The sequence below is a fragment of the Parasteatoda tepidariorum genome, chromosome 5, assembly GCF_982258835.1.
Source record: "Parasteatoda tepidariorum strain Cologne lab strain chromosome 5, Ptep-v5.0, whole genome shotgun sequence".
Taxonomy (NCBI): Eukaryota; Metazoa; Arthropoda; class Arachnida; order Araneae; family Theridiidae; genus Parasteatoda; species Parasteatoda tepidariorum.
Genome location: NC_141759.1, coordinates 100,538,973 through 100,550,682, shown reverse-complemented (window position 1 = coordinate 100,550,682; position 11,710 = coordinate 100,538,973). Strand labels below are relative to the sequence as shown.

General features: G+C 27.6%; 1 protein-coding gene across 1 annotated transcript in view; it reads left to right on the top strand.

Moving 5' to 3' along the window:
• Positions 1–68: 68 nt before the first annotated feature.
• LOC107440567 (DNA excision repair protein ERCC-6) overlaps positions 69–11,710 on the top strand; it is a 34,059-nt gene continuing 22,417 nt past the window's right edge. The window contains exons 1-5 of the mRNA XM_087164623.1: positions 69–840; positions 2,721–2,835; positions 5,918–6,020; positions 7,974–8,597; positions 10,034–10,178. Coding sequence (XP_087020749.1) covers positions 278–840; positions 2,721–2,835; positions 5,918–6,020; positions 7,974–8,597; positions 10,034–10,178 — 1,550 coding nt within the window. The 5' untranslated portion in view covers positions 69–277. The remainder of the gene's footprint in view (positions 841–2,720; positions 2,836–5,917; positions 6,021–7,973; positions 8,598–10,033; positions 10,179–11,710) is intronic.

Sequence of the window (11,710 nt, the reverse complement as noted above, 5' to 3'; positions counted from 1 at the left end):
AAGGCTCATTAATCTCAGCATGCAAAATAATCTATTCCACAGACGTACAAAAATAGGCAGCTAAAATCGATTTCTAACCACTGTTTATATAACCGGATGCGGTTTAACAATAACAAGTAACAGCAAGTTATAAATAAAGTGTTTTAAAAGAAGCTAACCTCTTGACTTCAAATTCTTTTTTCAGTTATTTACTTCATAGATCCAAGCATTGTTTTCCGATAATCTAACTTTTCTTCTAAATAGAATTGTTTGTTGTGTTTAGCAATATTCAAACAACATGGAAAGTGAACAAAATGTAGATGATTATTCTTCGATGTTGTTACCTATTACAGAAAACGAGCAAATGATAGATTGTGATTATGATGATTCTGAAGGTGAAACTACAATAAAAGTACCTTTAATTGATCAGTTAAAAATGTGTAATGACGTAATTACAGATACTGATGAATGCTGCGAAACAAAACTGAATAATCAAAGTGCTTATGTAGAGTCAGAAAACGATAAGGAACTTTCTAAAAATGATTATGAACAAGTGATGAGCATACCCTCTTCTTCTAAAAGTTCCATAGGCATCCTTTCTACAAACAACATTTCAAATGAAGATATCTTTAGTACACCATCTTCCTCTAAAAGTTTCCTTGCATACAGAGATACTATATCTTCTGTACCCGAATCACAGCAAAATAAGGAATTACAGGATTTGGGTGTTAATGTATATGATCAATCAGAGTTAGAAAGTGAGATTATGAATCAAGTTGATAAAGCATTCAAGTCTCAGGAGGAGAAAAGGAGGGTATGTGATGTGAAAAAAGATCTACAATCAGTTCAGGATGATATCAAGTATGTTTTTTCTTCTTTTACTTTGATTTATTAACAAAAGAAATCAGGTCTGTGAGGGATATTTCTGCATCAGTATCTACTACACTTCGCCTTATGTTAAAAAATAATGTTATTTGCTCAGTGGTGTTTCTATTTTATGATCTATGCCAACTACAATTACCAAGGCACAAAATTAATTTTAAACTGGAAAAATTTAAAAAAAATTAATTTAATATGTAGATGGTTTTTTTTAAAAAAAAAAAAGTATTTGCAAGTTTAAAATCTACTTGGTACCTTGGCAATTGTAGTTGACGCGATAGATCTCAATACGGAAATATTCGCCTGAGTGGCTATGAGTTATACCTTTCAACTTGGTCTATGTTGTTTTTGTTAGTTTCTTGTAGAGTACTACCACAGAAATGTCACATAAATTTGACAATTGTTCTGTTGTAGATACTGATATAGAAATCTCCCTGATCTGTTAAAATATCCTTCAGGAATATTCAAATTTTTGCCACCACTTAATTATCGTCTATTTTGTTATTTTTTATTGAAAAAGAATGTTTGTTTTTATGTTTATATACCTTAGAGACATATTATCCGGAAAAATCTATTTTCCGGACCTCTTGAAGTCCGTCGATTCCTGATATGGGACTTTCGACTGTACATTATTTAAGAGTCAATGGCAGCAAACTCTTAACAGTGTTTGATTAGAATAACTATGTTATTTGAAAATGTGAAATCGATGTGTGGTTTGTACTAGTTTATAAGTTTAGTGTTTGATTTAATAATTTTATACTGTTATTTTAACAGTTCTTTATGTAATTATAAAATTCGATTCTACTTTATGCCTTAATTTAACATTGGAAAAAATTTCAGAATTTTTTAGAAAAAAATCTTTAACTTATTTTTTTTCAATTGTTTTTTAATTTTCCCTTATTTAAAATAGATAAATTGCAGTGAAATCAATTCTATTTAAAATTGACTGCAATTATAAACTGCTTAAAAAATTGTTTTGAAGTTTCATTTTGAAGTTTCTTCTATTTCTTCCACTAGGGTTGAAAGAAACTTATTTCTTCCATATAATTTCTTTTCTATATTTTTTCCCGCATTTTTTTCCCCACAGTGGAAGAAATATACCTTCCCTAAATTTAATTATCTCATATGTTCATATATAATGATTGAATAAAAACTAATATTATACTTGGAAAGTTAGTTTTCTTAATGTAATATTGTGATCAGTCTCAGAGATCAGAAGCGGGCATTTTTATTCACTTTTAAGTATTGTGGTTACAGAGGGTGATAAATTAAATTCACAGAGCTCAGAAGCTTGAGAAGATCCGAATGAAACTTTAAATATACTTTTTGTAGACCATTGGTTTTGTTTTCATCATGAAAAATAGTTTTAAATTTTGCCAACAAATGGTATACTGCTATAACATTTATAAATAATGCATTAACTAAGCATACAGATAAGAATATTAACTATTTTTTGATTCTTGAAAAGTTATCTTTTAATTTCGCTGTTATCCAAATCAAACTTTAAATTCTATTTGAAGAGGAAGTCAAAGTATTTTTTTCACTTGATACCTCAACCTCCTCTTCATATAGAATTTGAAGTTTCATTCGTATTCCTTCAATAGGACCAGAATATTTGATTATGGTCTGTTTGATTTTAACTTCTCTCCATACCTCTTAGGGCAGTAATTTTAAAACAGAATAAAGATATATGATTCTCCTGCTTGATTTAATAAAAGCCTATCTGTATTTTCTGCTTTCTAATATGTTTGAAATACTTTAAAAAAATGTTTTGATTCTTTGAATAAGTGATACAAAACTTTATCATACCACTATTTTTAGTTGTTCAAATTTGCTCTTATGTATCTATAATTTAATGACAGGTCAGTTAAACAACGGCTAGTACATATTGAGAAAGCACTGTCTTTAGCTCCTAATGTGTTGACATCTGCAGCAAAACGAGAGTTAGCTGCTATCAAAAAGGAAAAGGAGAACAAGGTATGCATTATTTAACATTTGAATGTTTGATGGTAGATTTTCTTTAATTCCTCATTACATTATTGTTTTCTCAGGGGCAGATTTGATACACTTAAGAGATTAAAAAAACTCTTTTTAGCTGAAAAGAGCATTCATATCTTTAGCTATAAAAACTTGAAAAGAATAAAAATAATTAAAAAATGTCTTATTGAGCTTTATTCATTATTGCATATCAATTGTGTACAACTGTGATTGGATACTGGAATGGCCATTTATTAAATTTGCTTAATTCAGATCTTGTTCTAGAGTTGATAGATCAAAACCAAAATTACCAAGTTTGAAGTCAATCATTTTACTGTTGAATTAGAATAGTTTGCATTCCCTTCAATCAGAAAAGAGATTCTACTTATTTCATGTGACCTTATAAAGAATTCTGTTTACAATGAAACCTTATTTATTAAGAAACTAAATTATAATTTGAAATACTTGTTTCATTTTATTCATTGAAATATGTTCTATTAAATCTAGTTGCTAAATTTTAACCTTTAAAGCATTATAAGTCCTTAAAACTTCTTCAAATCTGTTCAAAATTTTTTATAAAAGTTTGTAAGATTCTAATTAGTTTCTTAATGAAATATAGATAAAAAGAGGAGTATGTTTGTAGCTATATTTTTTGGGAACATGAAAAGTAATGTGTTATGATTTTCTTTTTTATTTTCAGCTGTCACTTCGGGTTTTTAACAGTTTAATACAGGGTTGGGTTTTTGCCGTCAAAAACTGGTTTTTGACATGACAGTGGTAAAAACTGTCAAAAACCTACTGTTTTCTTTAAACTATGGCATATAGCAGGCAATATATTATTTTCACATAATTGCCTTTATAAATAAATGATGTAAATGATTGCTATTGATTTTGCAACTATATACATGTATTCTTATAGAAGGATATACATTCATATAGAAATATTGTAATATACTTATTGAAAATAGTGATATTTACTTTTATCATTATAACTTGATTTGCAAAGGATTCAAAATTTTGCACTTTTTAATTGTTAGAAATAAACAAACAAACAAAAAAGCTTGGAACTACTAATAAATTCAAGAACTAAAAAGAAGAATTTAAAATTTGGCATTTCTTAAATATTAGAAATAAGCTAAACAAAGCTTTCAAAGCTTGTAACTACTAACAAACTCTAAGTCAAGAATGACTTGACATTCTTCAGTAATGTAATATGCCAAACAAAATGATGCTTGGAAATGTTGAAAAATTTGTTTAGTATCCTAATATTTTACTTCAAATAGTATGTTTTGATATAATCATGTTGGGAAAATGCAAGAATCTGTTCTGAAATATCTTTTAACAACTTTTTTTCTAATTTTATTGCCCCCAAAAATGAATTAATTTCAAATTATAAGCAGTTAAACTCAAAAATACAGTTTTACCAAAACTATGGGTTTTTGACAGTTTTCGACGTTTTTGACAGAGGGGGTTTTTGACATGACGGTAAAAACCATGGTATAAACCAGTAAAAACCGTCACGTGTCAAAAACTTGCCAACCCTGGTTTAATATCACTACCCTCTTCTTTTTTCTTTTAATAATCCTCAATTTATACAAAATATTATAATGGTCAAGGTTGGGGTTTCGGACAGGACACACAGATTTTACTGTCTTAAATTGTCTTAAACTGACTAAAAATGTCCTGAACTGTCTTAAAGTGTCCAAAACTTGAACATTGGTAAAAAGTAAAAATTCTATAGGTGTTACACATAATAATTACTAGAGCCGGGATTTGGATGACCTAAAAAACCTCAATTAATGCCCTTAAAAAGTTCAAAAAATGCCCTTACAAACTGCAAAAAATGCCCTTAAAAGTGCAAAAAATGCCCTTAAAATGCGGAAATTGCGCTAAAAATGCCTTATGACATGACTTAAATAGAAGTAAAAATATTGAACTAAAACAATGTTTTACTCTTTAAAATTATTATGAGTCGTTTCAGAAAATATAAAGCAATGCAATACTTGTTCTACGTTCATTAAAGTTTGAAAAATATGTTTTATGTTCTACAATAACAAAAAAAAGAAAAATATATTGACTCCAAAAAATTTTCATTTTGTACAGAAACTTAAATGAATATAACAACTTCCGTCTCATAATATTACTAAATACCAGAATTACAGTGGATTATTAAATTTTTTTTAATATTTTGAAATGTAAACGAGCGTCTCTTGTCTGAAAGCAAATTTTATACCAGGAGAAGCTTCTTTCAACGTCTACTGATGTTATTGGTGCGTACTTGAAAAGGATGGTCACACTTACTGACAATTCTTCTTCAATTTGAAAAGATGTTGCTTCATCTGTTAATATCCTAGAGATTTTCTTCATTGTTTGGAAGCCAGTTGGAAAATGGAAAATATGCCCCAAAATTTAAAGAAAATGCCCTATAAATCTCAAAAAATGCTCTAAAAGACAAAAAATGTCCAAAAATGCAAAAAATTTAAAAAAATGCAAATGTCATCAATATCCGGGCCTTAATAATTACATATATTAATAAATATTTGATACTTTTTATACAATTAACTTTAACTTACTAAAGGAAAACAATATAACAAGAAAAGATTTATAATTTTCGAAGCTCCACAATTCATTGAGCAACAAAAGTGAATACATTATCCCTTAAATATGAATATATATGTTTTTAATACTGATATATTATGTTTCCATGTAAAGATAAATAATGCAATATTAAAAATAATAATAAACTTTTTTATTAAAAAAAATAGTCTTCATTTTGTTTCTTGTTCAAAAATTAAAATTTTATTTTTCACAATATTTTTTTTTTAAATTATGACATAATTTGAGTAAAAGGGTTTTAAATGGTTTTGGGCAAAACGGATTAAACTTTGGTATTAATCCATTCTGTCCTAAACTTAGCCAACTCTGATTATGGTACATATGATTTTGTCTATTATAATAGTTGTTGGTTTAAATTAAATTCTATTTAATCACATTGGCAGGTTTTTCCTTTGCAATATGCTAAAGTATATTTTAATATTTCAAGTTATGGATAAAAAATAATCATGCTTTTCTTTAACTTTAGCTTAAGCACTTAAAAAAACTGGAAGCAAAGCATCGAGCATTGCAAGCCTGTGTCACTGGGGATGTTGATGAAGTTAATTCTGCTTTGCAGTCTAATCTTGAGGGTAAGACAATATTTGTTATTGTTTTGCTTTATATGTGGTTGTTATGTTTTTGTTCTAACGTTAATTTTCTAACTATGTTAAAAAATCATAAGGGCTGTTTTGGGTTTTCAACTTAACGTTAAATTTTGTTTTGATGCACAGAAACTATAAGATTTAAAAACTTGAAATTACTAAGGTGTGTAGAAAAGTGCAAGGATTACAATGCAATTAAAAGAAACTAGCATTCATTAATTTGTTCGAGAATTATTAATTGCTGAACTCTTGTTGGAAAAAACACCCTATGAGCTAGCTCTACATGCCTCAGAAATGTTTTGCATTACATTTTACTTTGCTACTTAAAATCTATAAGACTTACAAACTTGAAATTCCAAAGTTGTATAGAAAAATTTACAAAAAGTTTGATAGAATCAAAAAATTATGATTTGATTATTAATTTCAAGAAATATTAACTTTTAAACTTGAAGTTTAAAACAAACAACATCAGAGTTAAAATTCGGTTTGCTGATAGAAACATTTTGCATTTTAATGAGAGTTTTTTTTTTCGAAATTCTTAATTGTTTTAAAGTTATTACAACTTTGAGTACTTTCTCATAATTTTGTTTAAGCTTTTTTTCTTTAAATATTTTTTTCTGTTCATTGTTCTAGAAATTTTATTCTCCCCCCCCCCACAAGATCTTTATTTTATAAGCTGGAGTAGATGTCAATCAAAAGTAGCAGGCTTAAGAGAGTACATGGATATAAATTTTAATGTTTATTGTGAAAATCTGTGAAAAAAAAGACTTAATAAATAGCGATAGACACTGTTCCCTGATTGAATTGTTATAAGTCTCTTCAATAAGAAAAATTACTTCTCCTTTAATTCTTCTTATTGAATCTCAGAATCTGTATTAGTTAGAGTAATTTTTTTCAAGTACAGATATCAAGTCAGATGGTCTATTTCGTTTCAATTAACATAAATTCTGCACTAATTGTATATTTTGAACTGAAAATATTCCGCGTTTTTGTGGAAAAAAGTATCATTTAAGAAGAAACAAACAATTATGAATACGAATCAATTGTAGAGGTTGGGGAGCAGGGAGCCATGCTTTCTAGTCTATATAAATAGTATATGACGACACTTAATGCCTATTTTACAATATCATTCAGCACATATTTTTGGATTTATATAAAAGTAAAAATTTTGTGCTAATTATTGATGATAAGATTTCTAAATTGTTTTAGTGATAAATAGTTCTTGTATTTCATTTCTGTTAACAATCTAAAAAAAATTCATTGGAATTACCCCCCCCCCCTCTTTTTTTTTAATGAGCTTGTGGTTTACAACTTATAAGATGCCAGTGCAGTTATTAGTTTGGCTAAATTTTTAAAAATATTTAATTAAAATACTCAGTTTTCAATACTTCTAATAAATAGTTACTTTCAAAGTAACTTTTTAATAATAGTTACTTTTTTTTTCCTATGGCATTATATATCCATTTAATGTTAATTTGAATTCCTATGTTGAAGAGTTTCTTCTCAAAACCTTATGTCCAATTTTTTTAACCCATTTTTTATTAACGCTCTGATGGATATTTTTCATTAATTTTATTTTTCTGCTATTGTCAAGGGTTCTTAAAACACCCCAAAATTAATTGTAATGCAATTGGAGTAAACACTTTATGTTGAGAAATTTTTAAACTATTAAATTTTTTTTAACGTAAAGCGGTTATTGACTTAACGGTTAATGGTTATTATCTTTACTATTTACATTTGAGTTGTGATATTGAGGTTTGAGTGCACATTTATCTTCTTAGGATATATTTTTATTAGATTATTCCTAATTTATTATTTTTTTAATTATTGTAGACTGGAGGTTTTGGGGTACAAGATGATATTCATATTATCTCGTTGTTAATTGTATGCATTTTACAATATGTTTTTTTTTTAATTATATTTACTATTATTATTTTTTAGGAGAAGAAATGGATGAAGAGACTTTATATCATTTACAGAAAGTATTTTCTGTCAAGGAAACAACAGAAGAACAACTGATTCGTACTGGAGAAATGACACCATTTGGCACAATGTTGCCAACTGGGTCTGCTGCTTCTAGCCAAAGAAATGAGCCGTCACGACCCAGTATTTTTCTACCTGAAAATGAGCTTACTGATTTTGATAAGTTTTTACTCACGGAGGCTGAAAGTCACCAGATCAAAAAAATGTCAAAATTGCCTCCTAAAAGTGTGACTCAGTCCTCTTCAAAATCACCTAGGCCGTCCTTGAGTGAGCCACCCGGTTCATTTTTGTCAGATGATTCTTCTGGTTTAAAAACGCTCACTGATTTGAAAGCTGTCAGCAAACGTAAAAAGAAGCCTAAAGTAAAGCTAGGTTCGAAGCATGCAACTGGTTATGTTAAGAAAGTTTGCCATTCTCGCAGCCTAGTAAAAAACTATAAGAGTGACTCAGAATTGAGTGATTTTGCAGCGGAGGAGCGTGACAACGAGATTGTAGACGATGCTGCCAATTACTCAAGTGATGACGTGTATATACCTGGCGGTAAAAATGAAGATGATTCTGACTCATCGGATGATAAAAAGTGTAAATAATTGGTGTTTTTGTTATTTTTAGCAAAGTAAAAAAGAATGACCCATTTTAAGACAGTGGTAATTTTCTAATTTAGATTTTGTTGTTTGAATGTATGGTTCATTTTAACTAGCAATATTTTGGCATTAGCACTAATCATTTAATAAAAATAATGATATATAATTAGATCATATAGTTATATGAACGACTACTTACTAAAGTAAAAATTTTGCTGTGAGTAAATTAAACAAAGTTTAAAAATATAACTTAATATTCAAGTATATTGTGTTGTGATATAACATTGGAAAATAATTGTTTAATTTCTTGCGTTTAACATCAATTACCATTCTCTGACGTGCTCATGCAGACTTGCCTTGTGCCCCAAAATCAAATAACAATATTAATCGATTCGGTTGTGCTGTAATTTGGATTAGAATTATTTTTCATTTAGATTATTACACGCAATCTAATAAAATAATTCATTATTGAGAGGAATTATAAACAATCCTCCAGGTTTATGGTACCGTACTGCACGTGCATTATCGTTTACTCATAGCTAAGGAAATGTTGTGAAACATAGTCAATAATGAGAGACAAATTAGTATTTTAAATAAAAATGTATTAAAACAAAACTCTTGACTACTTTGAAACTATATACATAAACAAATTCTACTTAATTCAATGATTTGAACACATTAGACATTCACAATTCGGTGCTTAAGTAAAAAGACAATTTTTATAGTTAGACAAAATATTTTAGGAAAACACTTAGTATTTAAACAAAGTTTTCTAGATTTAGAAAGGGAAAATTTGTTAACATGCGACCCAGCCACTAGCCAATGTTATGAAGCAGATTAAAAGTATTAAAAGAAATTAAAATACTTATTTGCAAAACAAATATTGGTCTGTGATATCTTGATTTTTTTTTTAAATTTAATGTGCTGAGAATTAATATATAACAGTAAGTTCACTTACCTCCATATTCATTAATTAAGATATATCCTTAAGATTTATGAGGTGATCTGTTGACACAGTCAGAAAAGAAAATACTGAAGAAGATTGTTTTCTTTACATAAATGTGGGTAACAGTAAAGGTTAGTGTGGGGTCAATAAGAGAGGTGGATACTGAGGAGCCATTTTATCCTTCATTAATGGTTCGTCCATTTGATCCTTTCTCATTAATTTTATTTGTATTTATGGAGACAGAATTTATAAATTTGTTTATTTATCAGATCAAGTTAATGACCAATTTATAAATGTATATATATATATATATATATATTAATGGAATAATGTTAAGAATTTCTTTATTATTATGTGTGAAATTTGTCAGATAATTCTCAATCCTTATGTATGTAATTATTGGTTCTGCTTTATATTCAGATTTATCATAAAACTTTTAAAAAATCAAATTTATAATATAATTGAAGAAAAAACTTTTCTTAATCTAGTTAACAAGAAATCCAAAGGTAAAAGAAAATCTGCCTCTCTTAAAAAAGAGACAAACAGCTCTGAATCTGATTCTACACCAACTCCTAAAAAAGCAAAGAAGTTTATAGATGATGGAGATAATGCAGCATATATCAAACGAATCAAGTAAGTAAATATTCATCTTCTATTAGATTTAAAAATTATTTTCTTTGAATTCATTAGAAAAAGTAAATAAATCCCCTGACACTCTTCTTAACTTATGGAGAGTTGTAAATGCCGATTCCCTATTTATAAGTCACTAAGTAATGTTTTAAATAATTTCTTTCATTAAAATGTATTTTATGAAACTTGATTCCCAAATGTCAATTTTTAAGGCATTATTATAGTAGTTTAAAGTTATAAAGACCGTAAAGTTTTAGGATACTTCTTGCTTAGATAAAATTTGATAATTGATTAACTAATTTTAAATTAAAATTTATGAAACTTGATTCCCGAATATCAATTTTTAAGGCTTTATTATAGTAGTTTAAAGTTATAATGTATAGCAGTTTAAAGTTATAAAGGCTGTAGTAAAGTTTTAGGGTGCTTCTTACTTTGATAAAATTTGATAATTGATTAACTAAATTAAAATTTATGAAACTTGATTCCCAAATGTCAATTTTTAAGGCTTTATTATAGTAGTTTAAACTTATAATGTACAGTAGTATAGTAGTTTAAAGTTATAATGACTTTAGCAAAGTCTTAAGGTTCTTTTTGCTTTGATAAAATTTGGTAATTGATTAACTAATTTCAAATTAAAATTTAGGAATTAAGTTCTATAAAATACATTTTAATGTATGAATTGAAAGAAAATCTTTTCTAAAGTATTAATTAGAAATCACATAACAGTATTTATAACAGAATTATACAGCTATATATTATATTATATAAGCGTAACAGTATTTATTAACAGAAATGGAATGTTAATGTGTGTTCTCACTAGTTTTAATTTGCTGAACCAACCAGTTTCTCAAGTAATAATTGTCTCTTATGTGAACTGAAGTAAAATGTAATTTTTAGGTTTATTTTTTTAATTGGTAATTTTTCTTTCTACTAAATGTTTAGTATCGATGTAATCATTTATATAATAATAACTTAGTGCACAATTTTATGTCCACACATTGTTATTTGTTATCTTAAACTGTCTGGAATTTATTGTTAACCCATTGCGTGTGCCATTCCATGATTTTTGCCTTTTTAAGAGAAATCGGCATGGTTAATAAAGTTATACAGGGTATCTGTGCACCTGGAAAGTCATGAAAAACCATGGAAAGTCATGAATTTTGGAATTGAACAAAATTTGTCATGAAATGTCGTGATTTTTAAAAAAAATCATGGAAAGTCAAGGATTTTGGGTCGCCAAAAATGGAATTTACCCTCCCCCTCCAATTTCATGGTGGTCTGAATATCTGAATTTTTAACGAAATCCCAACTCACAGTCATATTTTATTTAAAAAAAATTTTTTTTTTATCATGTTCTTTAAAAATTATGGTGTTTTTTCAAAAAATGAAAGAGAAAACATCATTTCTTGAGCGAATTATCTTTTGAACTTCTGTGATTTCAGAATTTTTATTGTTATTTATTTATCAATTTAAAATTCTATCTGAAGCAAGCCAGTTATTGGCAAATTTTTTTGATTCTGAAATGAGAGCAGAAA